Here is a 22,906-nt window from a genome sequence, read left to right as displayed (position 1 = left end):
GGTATATAAGTTCTGATGTAAATCATAATTATATCTTAAAACTGAATTGATTAAAAGTAACGTACTTAGCTGTAGTAATTGCAGTTTTGGGACACAGATAAGCTCTTTATCATTTTAGTCTCTTGAGTTCAGTATATTTGTTTCCAGTACAGAGTTTATGACCTATCAGTTTTAAATAAATAATTCATGCATTGTACTGAAAGTACCAGCCATGTTTAGATTATGATTGCGACGTTGGCTCTAAACATTAAAAGATACCGCACGGTTTAGTTGGATGTTAAAAATCTGTATTATAATTTAAACCATTTACCTGTTTTGTTATTTTATTGCCTTATTCAAGGGGTGACCTTTTAAATTTACTTCTGACCCCAAAAGTAAGGACCAAGGTCTCTTCTTGTCCGCTTGTAGCAGGTTGGGTTAAAACTGTGTGAGTTGAGACATTTGGTAATTCTATGTTAAGATGATTCAATGATGCTTCTGCAGAGTTCTAATTGAATAAATAAAGGTTTGAGTTTGAGGTATTTTTGCCTCGTCGGGATCAGCTGTTGCTTCATTTTGTAAGTAAAATCTAAATGCGTAATTGAAAGTCGTTAGGTACTGGCGCTTTCGCAGATTTACGCTAAAGATAGTGAAAATTGTAGTAACTTTAACTTTTCAAGCCCAAAAGGTTAACTAAGGTACGCTTGAACCAATCTCATAAGTTCTAATACTTTTAATCATTATGATTAACTTTTTGGTTCTTATTTGATTAACTTTTCATCTGGGATTGTTAATATATTATATAATATAAAAATTTGTGTGATTTATTAGTAGGTATACTATCTGCACACCTTACTCTTTCAAATAAAGAAATAAGTAATTACTTATGTATTCAAATTCACATTGGCGTCACATTGTACACCAGGTGGGTAACAAACAGGTCTCAATGAAGTAAGCTTCAAATTACGGTCAAGTGTTTAATAGCTGTGTTTTACCTGAAAATAAAACACATATTAAATACTTACCTATATTTGAAGCTTACACTTAACGTCCACCTGTTGTGGATTTCGACTCAATGAAAAAACATCCAGCGCCCGACATTATCGTGCGCCCCGCCACCTGGTGGAGAGGTGTGCGAGAGAGATAGCATATATACAACGGAAAGAGAGGGCAAAATAGGCGGAAAAAGCTAGGTACCTTCTCAATGAAGTAAGCTTCAAATATAGGTAAGTATTTAATATGTGTTTTATTTTCAGGTAAAACACAGCTATTTTATTTCCATCAATAATTTATTAAACTGCCTAAATTATTTGGAATTTTCGTAGACCTTAAATTGTCAGATTTCGTTGTTTACGTTACAAACATTCAACCAGATTCATAAATTATTTGGAGATTCCATGGAGATTCATTAAATTTAAAAAGAGAAACACCCAGAATGACTCCCAGTTAGATAATTGCAAAAGCATCACGACATTATATTTTCACCTAATTACTCATATATTTTTATTTATATATTTATTTTTTTATATAGGTATGTCAGGCAGCATTGCCCATATATTGTTTGTAAGGTGTACTTATTCTAATGTTAATAAAACTACTTACATATAATAAAAAGTATCTAATTAATATCATAAGAGCGAAAAAAAACTAACAGAAAACAAAAAGACGCACAGATTATTGAATACTAGCTTCCGCCCGCGACTCCGTCCGCGCGGATGTCGGTCTTCGCGTGGATGGTCTCCATTTTGAGTAACTCTGACAATGACATCTTATAATTATATCTATTGGACCCAAATACGGCTAGGCCTATAATAATACGCAACGTGTGTTCGCTGTTCTACAGAACAACGTCTATGAATAAAACTGAAAAATTAAGATTAATTTTTTTTCTACGTATTTTTCCAGAATAAAAAGTATCCTATTTTACGCCTAGGATAATAAGGTACAATTATACCGAGTTTAATCGAAATCGAACCGTTAGTTTTCACGTGATGTCTTCACATACAGACAGACAGACAAAAAATTTTTTAATCACATATTTGGGTTTGGTATCGATCCAGTAACACCCCCTGCTATTTATTTTTTCAATATTTTCAATGTTCAGAATTGACCCTTCTACAGATTTATTATAGGTATGTATAGATTTACCTAAGTACTGCTTAGTAGTTCTTATTTCAAATAATATTAATTATTCTTTTTAAATACCTACACTTATAAAAGTGTAATAGACAGACATTAAAACGCAGTGTTCATTAAACAATATGAAATTCACAAAACTAATTTAGTAACTTACTGTTTCTGAATTTAGTAAATTGTTGATAGTTTGACCACAAGCTCGATCAGATGTCACCTTTGAATACAATAAACTCGGTACCAAGGGATTGTTAACTACTTTAGACATTTAAATTTAGACCAAAATACTAAAAGTTCAAACCAATTAGGTGTTCAATTGTTTTATAATTTGTATAGGTATTGTTTATTATAATGTGTGGTTAAGTCTGATTAATATTTTTTTAAACCTGACACTTACCATACCTACCAACCATAATATTATACGTACTAGGTAATTATGAAGTATGTGGCTTTTATATATTACTAGCGGTCCGCCCCGGCTTCGCCCGTGGTACATATGAAAAATAGATGTTGGCCGATTCTCAGACTTACCCGATATGCACAGAAAATTTCATGAGAATCGGTCCACCCGTTTCGGAGGAGTATGCAGACTAACATTGTGACACGAGAATTTTATATATAAGATAAGACTAGCGGTCCGCCCCGGCTTCGCCCGTGGTACTTACATGTTAGAACGATCGGATCGAACTGCACATGGTGTGCGAATTTTATTATAATCGGTTAAGTGGTTTAGGAGTCCATTGAGGACAAACATTGTGACACGAGATTTATATATTATATTAAGATAAGATAAGATAAGATATAATATTATGACGTAAGTATAATAATATCTAAGTACCTACGGAACGGACTAATATAAAAAGCTCGCCGACACCATTCTTATAACATGCAAATCAAAATTAAATTTTCAATCAACGTTCAGAAAAAAATGAGTAGAAAAACATTAGAAAAACCTTGGAAAAACCACAATGATGTCAATTGACGAAAAATATATAGCGTAAAATATTGTTTGAAATTCGTGTCTGAATATTTCAATGGATGTTGATGATAATAATTAATAAGTACATATATTTAGGTACATTCTACTATAAAGTATTATAAATGCGTAAGTTTGTGAGGATGTGTGTGTTTGTTACTCTTTCACGTAAATACTACTGAACCGATTACAATGAAATTTAGCACAAATATAGAGGGTAACTTGGATTAACACATAGGATCTTATCCCGAAAATCCCACGGGAACGGGAACTATGCGGGTTTATCGTTGAAAACGCGGGCGAAGCCGCGGGCGGAAATCTAGTTATACCTATTATACATATTTTCATAGGTGATGCTTATGAAGGCTTCAACCGTAAAAATCAATGGGTTTCGACTTTCGGGACAAAATTGTTTACGCGTTAAGAAATAAATAAATTACGATTTATGATTCGAAAGATTACTTACCACTAAACTTTTATCATTAGGTACCTATAATATCAACCGAACTTTAAAGATTTCTGAGGTTTTAACAAGTTTTCTCGTTAAATGTAATAACGAAAGCATTTCAATTAGGGCGAGCTTTTGTATAAATAAAACATCTCAAAGTTTAAGATGGAATTTAATATTTAAATTTTTACCTGAGAAACGAAATAAATTGACTTATTGCGAATATTAGAATCGGACTGAAAGTACCTAACCCATTTGGATAATCCTTTTCATAATAATTGAGGAAAGTAAAGAAATCTTTTTATCATGTTTCAGTAAGCCAGTTTTCAATAAAGCGCTTAGGTATTTGGAATTGGATGTTTCAAAAAGTCACTTAAAAGCATCTTAAAAGTTGTTTATTTTTGCACGCCTCATAAGCGAAGCGTTGAGGTGGGTACTACTGTCACTTCGCGCAAAACATCTGATTTTTCAAACTTAAAATGTCTTTATGTATCATACATTGCACTTGTAAGATAATACATACACACACATATTAAGAAAAAACACTATTTTTAACGTTCATGATATTTTTGATGTCATTTTTGTTATTTAAACTAGTTAAAAAACAGTTTAAAAAAGTTCTGTCTTGGACGTCCGTGTGTCTGTATGTGCGGATCCTTTTTCTTGTTAACACGATAGCGACCGAAATACTTTACTAATCGAGTCTTTTTTTTTCTCTTACGCTTGAGTATGCTCAGGAATAGAACCCTTTCATTTTTCAGGGTCTGATTCGATGTGGTTTAATTGTTATTAAATAAACAAAAATAATAATTAATAAATATTTATTTAAAAAAAATTATGAGGCGTGCACTTTTGGATTTTCCAAATTATTTCTATGGATTCTCATTATCCAATATAAAAGTGATAAACTTAATAGGATCTGAATTTCTCCGGAGATATAGAGCTACTACACCTACCTACCTTAGGTATAAAAAAATTGTTTTACTTTTGGGCTTCTATCGCAGTTTGCTAATTGCAATACCTACTTAACTGACTACCTATTAGGTACGAAACACAATCAAAATACTTATCAACCATTAAACAAAATAGTCGAGAAGTTACGTATTGAAAAGTCAAAGAGTCTGCTACAAAGAATGCCCTTTGAAATTGCTAGTTGAGTGCCTTTCAAATCGATGCGGGCAGGGAAAATTCAGCAGTTTTCTGCACAATGGTTCTTTATTAACAACAGCCGGGTATTGTAGCCTCGATACCGAAGTGAATTAGTGATACACGTGTCCACGTTTCTAATAATTGCTAGATGTCATTCGGTAGATATTTGTACGCCTCTTTTTGGTTTGATGTAGGTATCCTCTGTAGATAGTAATAAATAGTAGTATGTATTAGATCGAATTATTACTAAACAGTACCTAGTATTAGATCCAATAATAACGGTACGAAAGATGCGTATGAGAGATTTACTATTAGGCTGATTAGCTTTAAGTATACCTACCGCTTTCGGTTTTACATAATCTTATAGCAATTGATTATTATATAATATTTTTATTAATATTTAATGTTCATTTTTTTTTATATTTCTATCTTTTCCTATAGGTACATAGTTTAAGTACATAGTATATGTTTCAAAATCCAAAACTGATGAATGAAATAATTCATGATTGTATGAAAATTATATGGAATAAGATAATTAATATATAAAGAAGCCTAGTTGAACAGTAAATTTTTGAGTCTGAGTAACAAGAGCAAGTCAAACATACACAAAGGATTCCATTCTACTATACTGTAACCTGTGCTGTAACTATGCCGTGTAGAGTGCAAACTAAACCAAGTGTAGAACAAATTCGATTACTGCAAGAGCCAAGAGATAAGGGATTTTGGCCGCGAATTATCCGAATTGTGCATAATATAATATTATATTATAAACTGATAAGTAGGTATTCTACTGTAGTAAGATGACCGATGGGGAAAAGTAGAAAATAAATTACCCTTTAGGTAATATAAATATTTTTTTTTTAAATATCTAACGTTTGATTAACATAGATCCGAACTATACTTTATTATCCAAAGATTTCGACATACTTATTTGCTTTAAAAGTTACCTTTCGGCTCTCAGCAATTATTTAAGCATCAACGAAATTGATTTTACTTTACCCACGAGTAAGCTAGATCAATAAAAATTCAATATACCTCTAAAAGGGAAGAAAATGCTAAGATATGAATACTTTAACATTTATAACCTTCTTGGAAGGTTACCTGAAAATATTTGAAAATTTGATTTTTGCTACAAAGCATTATTGGAGGCACTGAATATAAATAGAAAAAAAGTACATAATAATCTTTTATATAATTTTTCAATGCTTTATAAAAAAGAGAAATTTAAAGAATAGCAAAAACAACTCTAGGCCCAACTTATAAATAAAATGAGTATTTCTAATAAATAATATTTAATAACAATAAATAATAATCAATTAATTATTTTTGTGTTTGGAATGCTCGTACATGTTATGCGCGGTTCCTACTGCGCTTGCGATGCCGAAACCAGTTTTCTGAAAAATAAATAAATTAAATTAATCACATAAATTATAAATTTCCTTACAAACACATTAAATAAGACCTTAATTTGTGAAATTTATTACCTAGTATAAAATGCTAATTAGAAGTGACAATAAAAGGTATTTATAAACAATACATACATAATATACCTACTTTAAAGAAAAAGAACTTGTGCCTGAAAATATTTTGGCGGGAACCATCTTGATAAAACTTAGTATGTTAAAATAGGCACTGAAAGTTTTACTTACGAGATATTTGCCCCCTTTTTGAATAGCTTTCCAATTTATTCCTGGAGCCGCTTCACTGTATCCCATAAGAGCTGTTAACACCACCATCAATACGGCAAATAAATTTATTACTTTCATATTTATATAGAGTTGTTAATGCTTTATAAAATAAATAATTTAATAAAAGTTGATATCACTGCACTGTGATTACTATTTTCAGAATGATACATTTGAGAAGATAAAATAAGTATTTAAAGGCATTTGATATTCGTGTAATGAGTTTGGGATTCTCATCGCTCGTTATAAAGCAGTTAATAATTTACTGTTCAAATATTCGAAAATACCCAAATTATAATCAATGCAATTATGGCTAATTAATTGTTTGTATTTATTTGACGACGCGGTTGGCGCAGTGGTAAAGTAACTGCCTACTGAGCCGACGATCCCGGGTTCGATTCCCGGTCAGGGCAAATATTTGTGTGATGAACTCAATTATTTGTTCTTGGGTCTGGGTGTTATTATCTATATATGTATTTATTAAATATTATATTTATCGTCGCCTAGTACCCACAACACAAGCCTTAATTGAGCTTACTGTGGGACTAGGTTGATTTGTGTAATAATGTCCTATAATATTTATTTATTATTTATTTATTTAATTTATTTTGCATGTAATGTAATGTAATGTTGATAATTTATTATTTACATGCTTTTTATAATTTAATAATTATAGTCTATATAATAGGTATAATATGTAATATGTTTATAAAAAATGTTGTGTGGTTTTATGAAACCACGGTAAAAGTGAAACTGTTCGAACGGTTCCGAACACTGCTTTGTGTAGCGCATGTCGCTTGACGGTCGGCTGCCGAGTAGGTATACCTACTCGGCAGCCGACCGTCACGCGACATGCGCTACACAGACCAAAAAGTTTGGGACGATGTAATAAGTTTCACTTTAAAAATACACCCGTTTTCCTTGGTAACGGCATCACGCGTGAACGGGTGGATCGATTTCGATATTTTTTTATTATATTCCTTGAAGTAGGATGGTTCTTATGAAGAGAAAACGTAAATAATATGTACTACGGGCGAAGCCGGGGCAGATCGCTAGTTAATGATAAAAATTAGATGTTTGACAAAAAAGCTCTTTTAATTAATTCTTACATTCTTGCCTTCTAAATGATGATTCTGGTATTTGTCATTCTAAGTTATTGCTAAAAGATTAGTGTGAGGCGCATAGAGATACGTATTTTAAGCGTATTTTTTCGCTAACCCTCTTCAATCAAGATTAATTTAATAGCCATCTCAAGATTCTCGCATCTAGGTAGTACCATTTGAACTTATTAGTACACCCATAGAAAAAAAAGAGCGTGTGTGCCGAGCACAAGTGTCAAGAGTGAAACTTCTTTGGCAAGATCCAAAGATCACAAAATTGTTGCCTTATTCTATGGCGTGACGGTATTGTCATGACGCGACCTCGAAATTTTACTCTCAACGCGTCTAAAGAAGTTTCAATTCAAAAACTTCGCGTATTCATCTCACTCCAAACATATTATTGAATCTATTGTCATGGTTCTGACTGAATATGAAGTAATTTATAGATTAAAATTATAAGGGCACGTGCCTTTGCAACTATTGTAGTGAAGGGTTTTATTTTTTATCAGCAGTGTACAAGTACAAGTACAAAGATACAAATAACGAATTGAAAAATAAAATTCACTGCTAGGTTGTGTAAAAATTTGTGCCCAGTATTTTCATCATTTCAGCGACAAACAATGCTTTAAATGACAATGATCGGAAAGCAATCAGTTAATATTTTAAATATTAAAAGTTCAAAAGATATTCGATATAAAGTGTAACTGAAATTCTTTAAATTTAAATACTAGGAAGTGTATTTAATAACAGAAAACACGCACGAGTTTTTAAATTGTTTCAGATTTTATTGTTATGTTTCCAATACATTTTCAACTGAATTTATTATTAATATGTTCATATTGAATGAAACTATTTTAACAGTTTATGCGAAAATTTATTGTACCTACGTTTATTTTATTTTTTTGTTGTGAATCCATAATCCATCCACATAAAAATGTAATGATCCGAATATTGCATTCCGCACCAATCATAGTGTTTCATTTTATTGGCTTTTTTCTTTAAAGAAATCTTTTCGTATTAATTTTGTTAATTTGTTTTTTTTCCGTTTTATTTGTGATAATCTGTATCCTATAATAATAATCTATATTCTACCAGAACTGCTTTTAGAAAAAAGCCCAAAGATTTGAATATTAAACATAGCATAAATATAAGTAACTAAAAAACTAATATAATTTTAATGACTCTGGAGAAACCTAAAATGCCTAATTGAGATGAGAGTGTTGCTTAAATACTACAGTAAGTGTTATTGAGCATCATTCGACATCCGAAACAGTAGTTGAGTTTACTAAAAAAAAAAAAATTGAAAAAAAATAATCATGAAACTAACAGCTTTATTCGTAATGTTAGTGGTGGTGTTAACAGCTCTTATTGGATCCAACGAAGCGTCACCTAAGTTTCGTTGGGGACATGTTAAAAAAGGCGGGAGAGGCATTGTAAGTATATTACAAGTTTATAAAAAAATGATATGTCAATAATTGTATGCTATAATACTGTAAGCTTCCCATCTTACGATATATTTTTTCAACTAATGATTACACCGTTTTATTCAGCTGTTTATCTTTGATTTTAATTTTATTATATCAAATTCTAAGATATGACAATAATCTTAATTTATGCGACTCTTTTTTTATTGTCACTTTTTCGTTTCATCTTCCAAATAACAGCGATGTAACAGGATTATTCCCTTCAAAAACTACGTTACTATAACTATCCACATGTGTTTAATGTCTATATATATTAATTTAAGTTTATTATCATTCAATTAATTCATTTTATTGTTACAGAGCCGCGGTTTGGGAGTGCTATCTGCCTGGGATGCTGCTAACAACTTAATTAATCAGGGATAATAACGACTTATATAAGTTTTGTTATAAATAAATAAATTTGAAAAATACTTTTTTTTATACGTAAATAAATATTATATTAATTGAAAAATACACTGTTTTATTTTGGTCTACTGAATGCAAAACGGATAAAATTATTAATATTAATGAGGATATCATATTATGTTATTCTAGAATGCAAGCTATAAACTATATTTAATTTCAGCCAAATTATTTCCGTAGCATTTAATTGCAAAAGCAATTATATTCCCTCTTATTTTCAAATGTTTATAATATTATCTGTCTTTTTATTTACTTTATGTATTTCAGGTTTTTAAAATATATTTTTGAAACTTACTGTTCTTTATTCATTTCCAAAAATGCCCAACATTCTTTTTGATAAATAACTAGAAAATTGAAAAAGATGGAGACGCTGTTCTATTAACACCCTTTTTATTGGGTTACTAGCAGTCCGCCCCGGCTTCGCCCGTGGTACATATTTACGTTTTCTCTACGTAATAACCATCCTCGTACTTCAAGGAATATAATAAAAAAAATTAACGAAATCGGTTCAGCCGTTCTCAAGTTACGCGCTTACCAACACATTTTGGGATTCATTTTTATATTATAGATTTTAAAAGGATATCTTTGTCTAAAGAAAAAGAAAGGAAAGAAAAGGGATTTTTCTATAATTATTCGTTTATTATTCATAATATATTTTATAAAAATAATAATTAATCATGTTTGTGTTTGGAATGCTCGTGCCACATGCTATGCGCGGTTCCCACTGCGCTTGCGACGCCCATCCCAGTTTTCTGAAAATTTTATATACAAATTATGGAATATTCTTATAAATAAAGAAAAGTAAGTAAAAAGTTTAGAGTTATGAAATTGCATGGCAAAGGAAGAGGTTACCCAACTTAAGACAACAAAAAACGGCTGAACGAACGCGGTATACTTATAAAAAGCTCTATGTTAAAATTATTTCATGAATGATTCATTGAGATATACATATGGAGACGACACCGCCTGCATCACTTATGTTCCGCTCAACATACGCCATATGGCGTAGGTATGTTGAGCGGTTTTTTTTAATGGTTTTAAAGTGAAACGCATCAAATATGCCTTCGTGTGTGTTACGATATTGCACAAATAATACAAATAATACGGAAAAGTGCAAAGGAATAACTTTCATCGGTAAGTACCTAACTAGAGGTCCGCGCCGCAGTCCAAAAGCCCAGCGGCGGCGCGCCGGGTGCGGCACCCGGCGCGGCGCGGCGTCGCCGGCGTGGGCTAGTTATTTTTAAAGTTATTAGGGGGTGGACGGGCAGTAGAAAAATCTCACTTTAAGTTTAATAAAAAAATATTTTTATTAAAATCAAGTAGTTGTGGGCCACCTGAGGTTAAGTGGTCACCACCGCCCATAAACACTTGTAACACTAGAAGTGTTACAGGTGCTTTGCCGGCCTTTTATGGACAAATAAGCTCTTTTCTTGAAGGCCCCAATGTCGTAGTTGTTCGGAAACACCGCATGTGGCAAATCGTTCCATAGTTTCACCGTACGCGGAAGGAAGTTGCGGGTGAAGCGGACAGTGGTGGAGCGCCAACCATCCAGATGGTGCGGATGGAACTGGTTTTTACGGCGTGTGGTCCGGTGGTGGAACTGTGCGGCTGGTAAAAGGTGGAATAATTCCTCAGAGCACTCCCCATAGTAGATTTTGTACAGTATACAGAGAGACGCAACGTCTCTTCGCACTGACAGTGGATCGAGCCTATCGGAAAGCCTACGGTCATCGACAATTCGAGCTGCTCAACGTTGGCTGCGGTCAAGAGGAAGGAGTTGATACTGTGGGGCTCCGGCCCAGAGATCAGAACCGTACTCCATATGCGGTCGCGGTCCTGAGCCTTGTACAGCTGAAGTCGGTGGGCCGGCTTGAAGTACTGTCTCGATCTACTGAGCACACAAAGTTTTTTCGAGGCTAATTTAGCCTTCGCTTCCAAATGACTACGGAATTGAACGTCACTCGAGATTTCAACTCCGAGGATTCCGATTTTCAGCGATATACTAAGGGGAGTACTTTTAAACCGATGTTCTACGACAAATGGGGTCTTTTTAGCCGTGTTGTAGACAACAACGCGTGCGTGACACATGGTTCGCGCGCAAAATTTGAACTCGGCGCCAATTTTTCTGTGACCCGGCGGCGGCGGCGGCGCGCCGGGGTCTCTCGGCGGCGGCACGCCGGCGTGGCGCGGACCTCTATACCTAACTAACTAGATAATAATTTTTAAAACTTAGTTAGAGCAAAAAAATGGCGCACAGATTTTGTTCGTGGTGTCTCCTCCATACGTAGTAAAATTATCTCAATGGAATGATTAGGTATTTTTATTTTAATAAATGACTTTGTTTTTTTAGAATGAATGAATGAACACTTTATTGCACACACGTGACTGAATGAAAGAAATAACAAAAAATAAGATACAAACAAATTGCACAATAGGTCAACTTATGCCTACAGAGCCATCTCTTCCAGGTAACCGATCCTTTAGGTAGTTGGATCGATCTTATTAATGTGACTTGAAATTGAGTAAATAAAGTTTGGGTAAATATTATGTTAATCAATTAAATGCATTAAATGCATATACTTACAATAATTTTGCCCCCTTTTTTAACATCTTTCCATTTTATTCCCGGCGCAGCTTCACTGTATCCCATAAGAGCTGATAATACCACGATCAGTACGAAGAATAAGTTGATTACTTTCATATTTATATAAAGTTGTAAATGCTTTATAAAAGAAATAATGAAATATCAGTTGATATCAGTGTAGAAAGTATTTTCAGAATGATGCATTTCAGAATATTTATAGTAAAGGAGGCAGTAGTAAATCGACCTTCACCCATCTGATAACCAGATGAGAGCTATTATTTATGAAATACCTATGTATTTTTAATTTATATACACACTTATTAAAGTTTACCTAGTGTGAGTAGGTATTATCTTCATTTTATCTAAATACTAGCCGCTCCGCGCGGTTTCACCCCCGTGGCTCCTCTCCTGTTGGTCGTAGCGTGATGATATATTATAGCCTATAGCCTTCCTCGATAAATGAGCTATCTAACACCGAAATAATTTTTCAAATCGGACCAGTAGTTCCCGAGATTAGCGCGTTCAAACAAACAAACAAACAAACTCTTCTTCTATAATATTAGTATAGATATATAAAATAATTTTAACAAAGAGTATGCCTCTTAAGATTTACATACTTTTTACTACCTAGCTATATTTTATCACTATACGTTCGACTCGGGAAATGTCGAACATTACCTATATCTATAATGTGTTTTCTTTCTCTAATAATTGACTCATAAATCAATCTGTGCCCTTCACCGATTTTAGACGTGAAAAGCGTAAACCCTATTTAAACTCAAATTATTACAGTATTTTTGAAGTGAAAACTTCTTTAGCGGCGTTGGGTATAAAATCCGAGCTAGCGCGCACGAGCAACTTTGTCTCCGCAACTATTTTGTCTCTCCCATCAATTGTATGGCCCGAGTTGCGTCGCTACGTGCGCGCACTTTCATACTAGTCCATGGGTGGAGAGACAAATAGTTGCGGAGACAAAAAAGTTGCGGAGACAAAGTTGCTAGTGCGCGCTAGCTCGACGGATGGATATCAAACATGCTCATTGCTCAACGTTAAATACGTTACCCAGTAAATCTAGGCATTTTTCTAAAAGCATTTTTGGTATAGGTCCAACACTGTATAATAGACTACCTAAGGCAATAATAGATATAGAAAGTATAATTAAATTCAAATGTAAATTAAAAGACCTTTTAATAAAAAAATGTTATTACTGTATTAAGGACTATATTAATGATAAATCACTTGCTGATGTGTAATAATGATTTGCTTATAATTGTTACATAACTATTGACTTATTAGTGTATATTTATTTTATTAATGTATTTGACTTAAATTTAAAATAATTTTGGACTTTAAAGATAAAATTATTATTTGTTTAGCTGTAATATGTATTTGTAATTTCATATGCCTAACAGGCAGGATATGGCGGGACTTATGTTTGTATAAGATCTGAATTGTACCCATATTCATGAATAAAAATATTTGAATTTGAATTTGAATTTGAAATAATCAAGTTTTCACTTCTTCCGGCACTCCCGGAGTGCAACCCGTCTTTTCTTTATATGTATCTATTAAATGGGATCGAAGTTAGCAAGAAGAGTTCAAAAGAAGGTGGAAGGCATATAAATAAAAATAAAAAATAATATTATGTTTCTATTTGATCGCTACTTGGTATAATAATAGAAACCTAAGTGTCCATATTTGACAATGTCTTGGTTATCAGGGGAAAAAAAACATATTGAAATATTTATTTATTTATTAATAATGAATTAAAATTATAATCATGATTAACAATAATGAATTAATTATGTTTGTGTTTGTGCTGCTCGTACATGTTATGCGCAGATCCCACTCCGCGTGCGATGCCCAACCCGGTTTTCTGAAAAAAAAGGTATTATTTTATCAATAAACTAGCTTTCCGCCTGCGGCTTTGCCTGCTTTGTCTAAAAACCTAACAAATTATATACTAAAACCTTCCTCTTGAATCACTCGTATCTATTAAAAAAACCGCGACAAAATTCGTTACATACATAGGCATATAGGGATAGAGAAGGCGACTTTGTTAGTGATATTGTCAAATAAATAACTTTTGAATGGCTCATAATGTTATAATAGTGATGAAAAAGTATTTAATTAGGTATGATAAAATATGAAATTATTGAAAGGGTCCGTAATAGCACATATAAATAATAAATGTCACTTTAATGTGCTTTTTCAATGAGGATAATAACAATTAAGTTATTGCATATGGTAACTACCTACTTACAATAATTTTACCGCCCTCTTTAATAGATTTCCAATTTATTCCTGGAGCCGCTTCACTGTATCCCATAAGAGCTGTTAACACCACCATCAATACGGCAAATAAATTTATTACTTTCATATTTATATAGAGTTGTGAATGCAATATGAAATTAAATAACTCTATGACCAGTGATATCACTGTGATTACTATTTAAACAATGATACATTTGATAACATGAAATATGTATTTAAGTCATTTAATAATATTAATTAATAACTGTATAATGAATTTGGGATTCTCATCGCTCGTTATAAAGCCGTTAATAATTTTTACTCCCAATTACATGTTAATACCCAAGTAAATAAATAACACACTTTTTATTTGTTGTGGTTAGTAATTGTATAAATCAATTAATTGTGAAATAGTTCATGAGACATGAATGAAGTCACGAATGCAATCCCGGCTGAGCATATTTTCATTGTGTTCACATTAATGGTTTTAAAATATAAATTTATTTCACAAATATTGAAATAAACTTTTGAGAATTGACTTGTTTTTTTTTTCATTTTTATTATATGTATTTGATGTTTTGCTCTCGTCATATTTCTTAAATAAACAATCAACCCAGTCCAGCTGAACTTAATAAAAGGCCAGGCGTTTGCTTGTTAGTTATATGTATAGTTCTAGAATTAATAGAACTACACAAACAATTAAATCGCTTATATAATATAGTTTTAACGACTCTGAAGATTTGTAAAAGATTGATTAAACGCCTAATTGAAAATTGAGATGAGCTCGTAGTATTTAAATACCACGTCAACTATTATAGAGCATCATTCGATATCCGAAACAGTTGAGTTTGTATACATTTGAGTTTACTAAAAAATAAACATGAAACTGACAGCTTTATTCGTGATGATAGTGGTGGTATTAACAGCTCTTATGGGATCCAACGAAGCGGCGCCAAAGTTGAAATGGGGACATATTGCAAAAGGCGCAAAGGGCGTTGTAAGTAGCTTTTTGGAGTTTATAAAATAGAAAAATATCTAATTTTCATTGTAGTAATAATCGATTTATATCTTTAGACAGATAAGTGTTTGAAGGTAATGCTCGAGCTTAAGTTCATATTTTGGAGTACATTATCATTGTACTATAATTTTTGTTGATATATAATTATGTCTCTTCATTGTTGTATACACCAAAACGTTTTCATTAACTCTTATCCATTATAAATAATTATTGATATAATATGGATTTTTTTGTTACAGAGTCGTGGTCTCGGCGTTTTCGACGCTCTGCATGACATTTTCAGTGGATAGATGATATGGGATAATAACAATACATATATATAAAAAATTATTAATTTATTGTGTCATGAGTCATGACTAAATAAATAATATAAGTAAAATGAAAAAAATGTGGTTTGTTTATCGTTGTACTTGTACCTATGTACCTACATAAAAATTTAAAAAATTAAATATGAGTGATTAAGTAAGTAGTAATATCGCAACTCATAGGGAACATGTGAAGTCCCATGTCCCCTAGTGGGGTAAGGGGCAGATGCATTATGCATCTGTTTCACTAATCGATTTTCTGGACAAGTAGGTGATCAGCCTTCTTTGTCCTGCCAGACCGAGACATTTTTTTTCTTCATCTCCACCCGAATCGAACCCAGGACCCCTCGGTACTACGCTCACGCGTTAACCGCACTGTACCACGGAGGCGGTCACACACAGGGAATATGAGGGAACTTAATTACGAAGATGATTTAGACTAAACGTTTACCTCATACATATTATATCATAATTACTTACTTACCTTCCTTTTCAAATTAATGTGATTAAAATATAATCAAACGTACCTAACACATTTTAATCATGAACACGCACTCACCCACACACACACACAACTCACCACTCTTTAAGTTACTGTTAAAATATGTAAACGATAATAATTATAAAACTCGTAATTGGCGTATTGTTAAGCATTAATAGTTAATACATACATTAAGTCAATAAATCTGTAAACTGTGAAGTTAAATAAATAAATTACAATGATTAAGAAAGCCGAAAGGTTTTATTTCATTGAATTGGAACATTGAAAATGCAAGAGCTCGAACATAGCTCCAACCACAGACTAATAATAATATATGTACTACGTATACAACTCCAACGATTTGAATTTTTTGACAAACACACACACACACACACATCCTCACAAACTTTCGCATTTATAATATTAGTAGGAATCGATTTCCATTTGAATAGAATAAAATGACAAAAAAATTCAAAGTAGGTAGTAGAGATAGGTAAGTAACTACATAATAATGTAGGTACTTAATTTAAATAATTATTTATCGTATCTGGCATTATTTATTTATTTACACACACCCATAGAACTAACTATCATTACAGGTTAACCTAATTCGACAGAGTTCTTTTATAAATTAAGAAAAACAAACATATCTCATAAAAATATAAAAATAAACACGTTGTAACACAAGAATAGCCTATTAAGCCTCAATAATTCATAAACTTAACATGTGTTAACTTAACATTCATTATGTTAGCAAGAGCTTCATAAAAATTATAATAATCGATTTGCATACATTGAGATAATATTACTACGTATGGAGGAGACACCACGAACAAAATCTGTGCGCCATTTTTTTGCTCTAACTAAGTTTTAAAAATTATTATCTAGTTAGGTACTTACCGATGAAAGTTATTCCTTTGCACTTTTCCGTATGATTTGTATTATTTGTGCAATATCGTAACACACACGAAGGCATGTTTGATGCGTTTCACTTTAAAACCATTAAAAAATACCGCTCAACATACGTCACATGACGTATGTTGAGTGGAACATAAGTGATGTAGGCGGTGTCGTCTCCATATATTAATATTATCTCAATGTTTGCATACTGAATTTCAGCCAAACCCGTTCTTCACAGTTTACTTGCAACGACAAAATATTTTATCCATACATTAATAGATTATCGGTTTTACCATATATTTCTATTTTTCTTTAACTAACAAAAATAATGTTTGATTTTCCCTCTAGTTTACAAAAGGGATTGAAGCCACTTACCAATTCGTCAATATAATGGAAAACCCAACTTATTAATATTGCCAATGCGTAGAAATTTTCTACTTATATACTGCGAACTAGCTAAGCAGACATCATTCGCAGTTTGGAAGTCGAAGTTATTCAATACACTAAATAATTATTAATTATTAAACATGAAGCTGACAGGTCTGTTTATGTTGATCGTTATGGCGGTGCTCTCACTTTTCGCGCGCTCTGCAGAAAGCGAGGGCGTATAAAGCCAGATAATTCTACGATTAAGCCCCGCACATTACGCGCCATGCCGCGCGCCCTCACAATACCCTCATACACCCGGCTCATCCAACGTACGTAAAGTTCATCGCACGCTAAATTATACACAATATTCTTCGCTCGTTCAACGCGTATTTTCGGTAGTTAGTAGGTATGTTGTCTAAAATAATTGTATAAAACAGTGAAGTTGAAATCATCACAAATTATGTAATATGTCTTTTTATTATTATTTGTTTATAATTATTAATGATAATCTATACATATTATAAAACAATAAAAAAAAGTAAAAACTGTCTGTATGTAATATATAAAAAAAAAACAATATTAGGGAAACAGTATAGAGCACGAATCCGTAAAAAAAGTCTGTCGAAATAGCGAGTATAGATACTATTTTTAAATAAACATACGCAGTCGACGACACACATTCCTCCAGAACTTTATTTTGATTAATTTGGTTATAGTCCATTGAATGAGTCCCTCCAAGGGGGGTCTAGAGTGCGTGAGTTAGTAACGTAAGATGTTTCTTCGGAAACATGTCAAGAGTCCCTAGGTAATAAACATACTAAAACCCCGGGCCACTAGGAGGAGCCCCGGAGTGGGGGGAGGGGGGAAATGGGTCCATTTTTTTCATTTTTCGCTTAAATCTCAAAAACGGTACATGTTAGAGAAAAACTTTCAAGGAAAAATTGAAAGGCCATAAAATTATCTACAAGTTGTACCTGAATCATTTTTTCCTATATCCTACCGTTTCTGAGTTATACGCAGTAAAACATGATTTTGGCTCAAACAATTTCAACATCAATCGATCAAAAAATATTTCTTTCTTCCAAAAAACTCAAATGTGCAACTTGTGACCAGTACTGATAGATTGCTCTTAATTAGGTCTATAATTGGTAAAATAAACACATTCCTCCATGGAAGCCTTTAGGAGGAATCGATTGTCAAAATATTATATTAGGGTAGTTTGAGTTACTGAACTTGATCTTTTTATTTTTTTCTTCCAAAAAACTCAAAAGTGTAACTTGTGACCGGTACAGATAGATTGCTCATAATTAGGTCTATCATTGCTAAAAATACCAGATTCCACCACGGAGGCGTTTACGGGGAATTGAATTTTATCAGGGTAGTTACGATACATGAACTTTTTATTTTTTTTCTTCCAAAAAGCTCAAAAGTGCAACTTGTGACCGGTACAGATAGATTGCTCATAATTAGGTCTATCATTGATAAAAATACCAGATTCCACCATGGAGGCGTTTACGGGGAATTGAATTTTATTAGGGTAGTTAGTTAAAAAGTTCATGTATCGTAACTACCCTAATAAAATTCAATACCTCCTAAAGGCCTCCATGGTGGAATCTGGTATTTTTATCAATGATAGACCCAATTATGAGCAATCTATCTGTACCGGTCACAAGTTGCACTTATGAGTTTTTTGGAAGAAAAAAATAAAAAGATCAAGTTCAGTAACTCAAACTACCATAATATAATATTTTGACAATCGATTCCTCCTAAAGGCTTCCATGGAGGAATGTGTTTATTTTACCAATTATAGACCTAATTAAGAGCAATCTATCAGTACCGGTCACAAGTAGCACTTTTGAGTTTTTTGGAAGAAAGAAATATTTTTTGATCGATTGATGTGGAAATTGTTTGAGCCAAAATCATGTTTTACTGCGTATAACTCAGAAACGGTAGGATATAGGAAAAAATGATTCAGGTACAACTTGTAGATAATTTTATGGCCTTTCAACTTTTCCTTGAAAGTTTTTCTCTAACATGTACCGTTTTTGAGATTTAAGCGAAAAATGAAAAAATGGACCCATTTTCCCCCTCCCCCCACTCCGGGGCTCCTCCTAGTGGCCCGGGGTTTTAGTATGTTTATTACCTAGGGACTCTTGACATGTTTCCGAAGAAACATCTTACGTTACTAACTCACGCACTCTAGAACTTTTTATTCAATGGACTATTAGATTGTACGACATTTTTCGACTCAGCAATTATTCTAAAAATAAAAATAAAAATTATCCTTTATAAAATATTACAAAGTTCTTCGAAATTTACGTATTATTTTATCGAGAGCTGGTAACTTTAGCAGGTACCTTTCTGGAGTATTTTTTTCTGCGTGGCAATAGTCAGTAGACACAGGTTGAGAGTGAGGGTCCACATTTTCCAAATTTAAAATTGTTCTGTGAAATTAGTAAATTACTTTCAAACAGGGTCAATTTGATTGATTGCATTTGCAAGGCGACCGTAGGAATTAGGTACCTACATAACTAAGTATAAAAAGTGTCTTTGTAAATTGTAGGCAAGGCAGTGTGTTGCACTATGAATGTAGGTATCTATAAATATCGTCGCATGAATACTCAACTCGCGGAAACGAATTTACAGAATTTACACAAATAATAATATCCAAACTCGCCTGGATAAACTTTCTCAAATGAATCTATAGTTTAGGTGGTCTGTTGCGGTTCTGCATCAGGTGTTTCAGTTTTCAAAATAAATTATTATTTTATATTTCTCGGATAATATAATAGTACCTACACAACAAAATAACTTTCATTCAAATCCGTCCAGTAGTTCCGGAGATTAGCGTGTACAAACAAACAGACAAACACAGACAGTTTTTTTTATTTACGGGATAAAACTCATCCTATGACCTTTCTCAGGTCTCAAGCTATATCTGCACCAAAATTAGAGCCCAGACATACCTACATACAGACACACATACAAAAATTCTAAAAACTATATTTATGTATAGATATGTACTACATATTACTATGTAATACAGATTATGAATATATTATATATATACATATACATATGTATATTATAAAAAAATACCTATTCAATGTAAGTACAATTTTGACTTTCGTACGAATTTGTTATACCTATGTATAGATGTTATGTATGATTATCTAATACAGATTGTAAATATACAGTGAAACCTGGTTAAGTGAGACATCAAGGGACCTGCAATGTCGTTTCACTTATAGAGGTATTCCACTTACCCAGTGTCTCAGGTATACAGGTATACATAAATATCTGTCTCATTTACAGAGGGTTCCATTAATAGAGGTGAGAATACAGGTTATTTCAGTTATACAGGTGCGATCATTAAATAAAATAACGTGTTATGTATATAAGAATGAGTAAAAAAACAATGTAATCTCAGTTACAGAGGTTTATGCATATAAAATTGACTCGCTGTCTCAGTTATAGAGGTAACTATGATGATAAATCGAAAGAACAAATCCCAGATATAGAGGTTAACCTCGTCCCACTAATAGAGGTAATTCAGTGCCAAAGTGTTGGGACCTCAGCATGAGTTCCAGTTATGGGGGTTTCTCACTTATCCAGGTCCCACTTAACCAAGTTTCACTGTAATATATACATATGTACTATTCACAACCGGTTTACATATTATTGATATTATTATTTACTGGAGCGAACATAGGATCTGCCTATAGTAATAATAATAATATAAATCTTTCTTGACTTGATTGATTGCACCGCGACTGTAAGAATTAGGTACCACTATGAATTTTATTTACCTATCTATAGTTGCTGCTGCTATCGCGTCAATACTCAGCCCGCGGAAATTATTTTACAGAAACTAAACTTTCTCAAATAGGTAAATCAAGACTTATCTTTTTATATTATAATTATTATTTATTAATATTATAACAATACTATTATATTATACATTATATACATTATTACCTTCGACATTTAGTTATCTTTTCAATTTGAATCTTCTTTAGTTCTCGTTTCTTAAGTCTTTTCATTTTGTTGTTTACCATTTTCAATAAATCAATATTCGGCGTAATTATAAGACACGGCGCAGCAATTTTAGCGTGGTCTACTCGTCTCAACGGAGCGATAGCGTCTGATGTATGAAATAGAATTATGTTTTTAGCTCCCGGAACGTGCGATGGAAGATGATTTCTTGCGTAATTAAAAATATAGTAAGCGCCAAAAGTGTTTTATCGTGATTAAACCAAAACTAAAAGTAATTACACAAAATGCTCTGACAAATATATTGCAAATGTTTTAATATAATTGTTTATGAAAAAAAAATCATAATAAGTATTACCATGTCCAGTAAAAAACGTAAAAGTGTGAAATTTAGAGGTAACTTCGTGAATTTTTTCTATCGAGTCAATTTCAATATTTTATGTTTTTGATCTGACAATATAATCGAAAATATCATCAAGTTTTACATATATTTTATTTTTTATATTTGGTCTTGAATATTACACGTATCAACTAAAAGTTGATTGGTGATTTGACTTTATACGCGCCCTTAACGTCAACGCTATTTTAAAAAGGGCGGCCATGTTATTGTGAGTATTATTTCAGTACCTAATTGAATTAAGTATACTTTTTTGGAATAAAAAGTAGAGTTACGATTGATGATTCAAAATAAAATTCTGTAATCATTTATTCATGTGTAATTTGTCTTTTTGTTTATTTATTACATAACTGGTGGACTCATTAGCCCACAATACCTACTAAGTGTATACTTTAGCGTTTAAACAACATCATTGTCAAAGTTTTTGGATAAAAGCTAACATATTTTTTTATTCCCTTACAGAGAAAAGGCTTCGGAGCACTCAGCGCAGCCGGCACAGCCCATGAGGTCTACCAACATGTTAAAAATAGACATCATTAAAATTATATTATGATCAGAATGTATATAGATAATATTAATGTCTAGTTTTATTGTAAAATCAACAACCACAATAAGATTTTTGGATAATTCTTTCTACCTCAATAAACTTGTTATAAAAACTATGTTTTTCTTTTATTTTCAACGTATTCAATAATGTTCATTGTATAATTTGTGCTACTATGACACGTTTAATTTTTTTAGTCAATAATTTTATTCTGCTACGCATTATTTCATATTTTCAACCATATTTATTAACATTTTTTTAACAAAAGTTGTCTTAATTTTTTAAACTCCCCTTATCACAGATTAAGTAAGTTACTACGTAACAGCTTTATGAGCCATATTTATTGTTATTTTATTTATTTTCTATCTTAAAACAAAATATGGGTGCTTATTAAGTTATATAACTTACACAAAAATAGAATATTGTTATCAGTGCACACGTGTCTCCAAAGCTAATAATAATTACTAATTGTCGTCATAAATTACCCAATGTATTTTAATTACATTAAACACTAGCTGTGCTCCGCGGTTTCACCCGCGTGGCTCCGCATTTGTTAGTCTTAGGCCTTAGCGTGATAATATTATAGCCTATAGGCTATAGCCTTCCTTGATAAAAGGGCTATCCAACAGCGAAATAATTTTTAAAATCGGACCAGTAATTCTTGAGATTAGCTCGTTCAAATAAACAAACAGAATTCAGCTTCATA

The 22,906-nt window shown here is 32.4% G+C and overlaps 1 protein-coding gene and 1 long non-coding RNA gene across 2 annotated transcripts in view; one reads left to right on the top strand and one right to left on the bottom strand.

Annotated features, from left to right (window-relative positions):
• Positions 1-6,001: 6,001 nt before the first annotated feature.
• Positions 6,002-22,906, bottom strand: part of LOC149483045 (uncharacterized) — a 31,302-nt gene continuing 14,397 nt past the window's right edge. Inside the window, exon 2 of the mRNA XM_089703224.1 lies at positions 6,002-6,079. Coding sequence (XP_089559350.1) covers positions 6,002-6,079 — 78 coding nt within the window. The remainder of the gene's footprint in view (positions 6,080-22,906) is intronic.
• LOC149483048 (uncharacterized) lies at positions 15,033-15,560 on the top strand. Its single transcript, XR_016316570.1, has 2 exons — positions 15,033-15,190; positions 15,451-15,560. It is a non-coding gene; the product is annotated as an uncharacterized LOC149483048 (long non-coding RNA).

This window comes from Colias philodice, chromosome 14 (genome assembly GCF_061535455.1).
Source record: "Colias philodice isolate Cphi_HAF_F1 chromosome 14, ilColPhil1 Martin Lab GWU primary, whole genome shotgun sequence".
In the NCBI taxonomy this organism is placed as follows: Eukaryota; Metazoa; Arthropoda; class Insecta; order Lepidoptera; family Pieridae; genus Colias; species Colias philodice.
The sequence above is the reverse complement of the archived record's forward strand: the minus strand, read 5'-3'. Positions and strand labels throughout refer to the sequence as shown.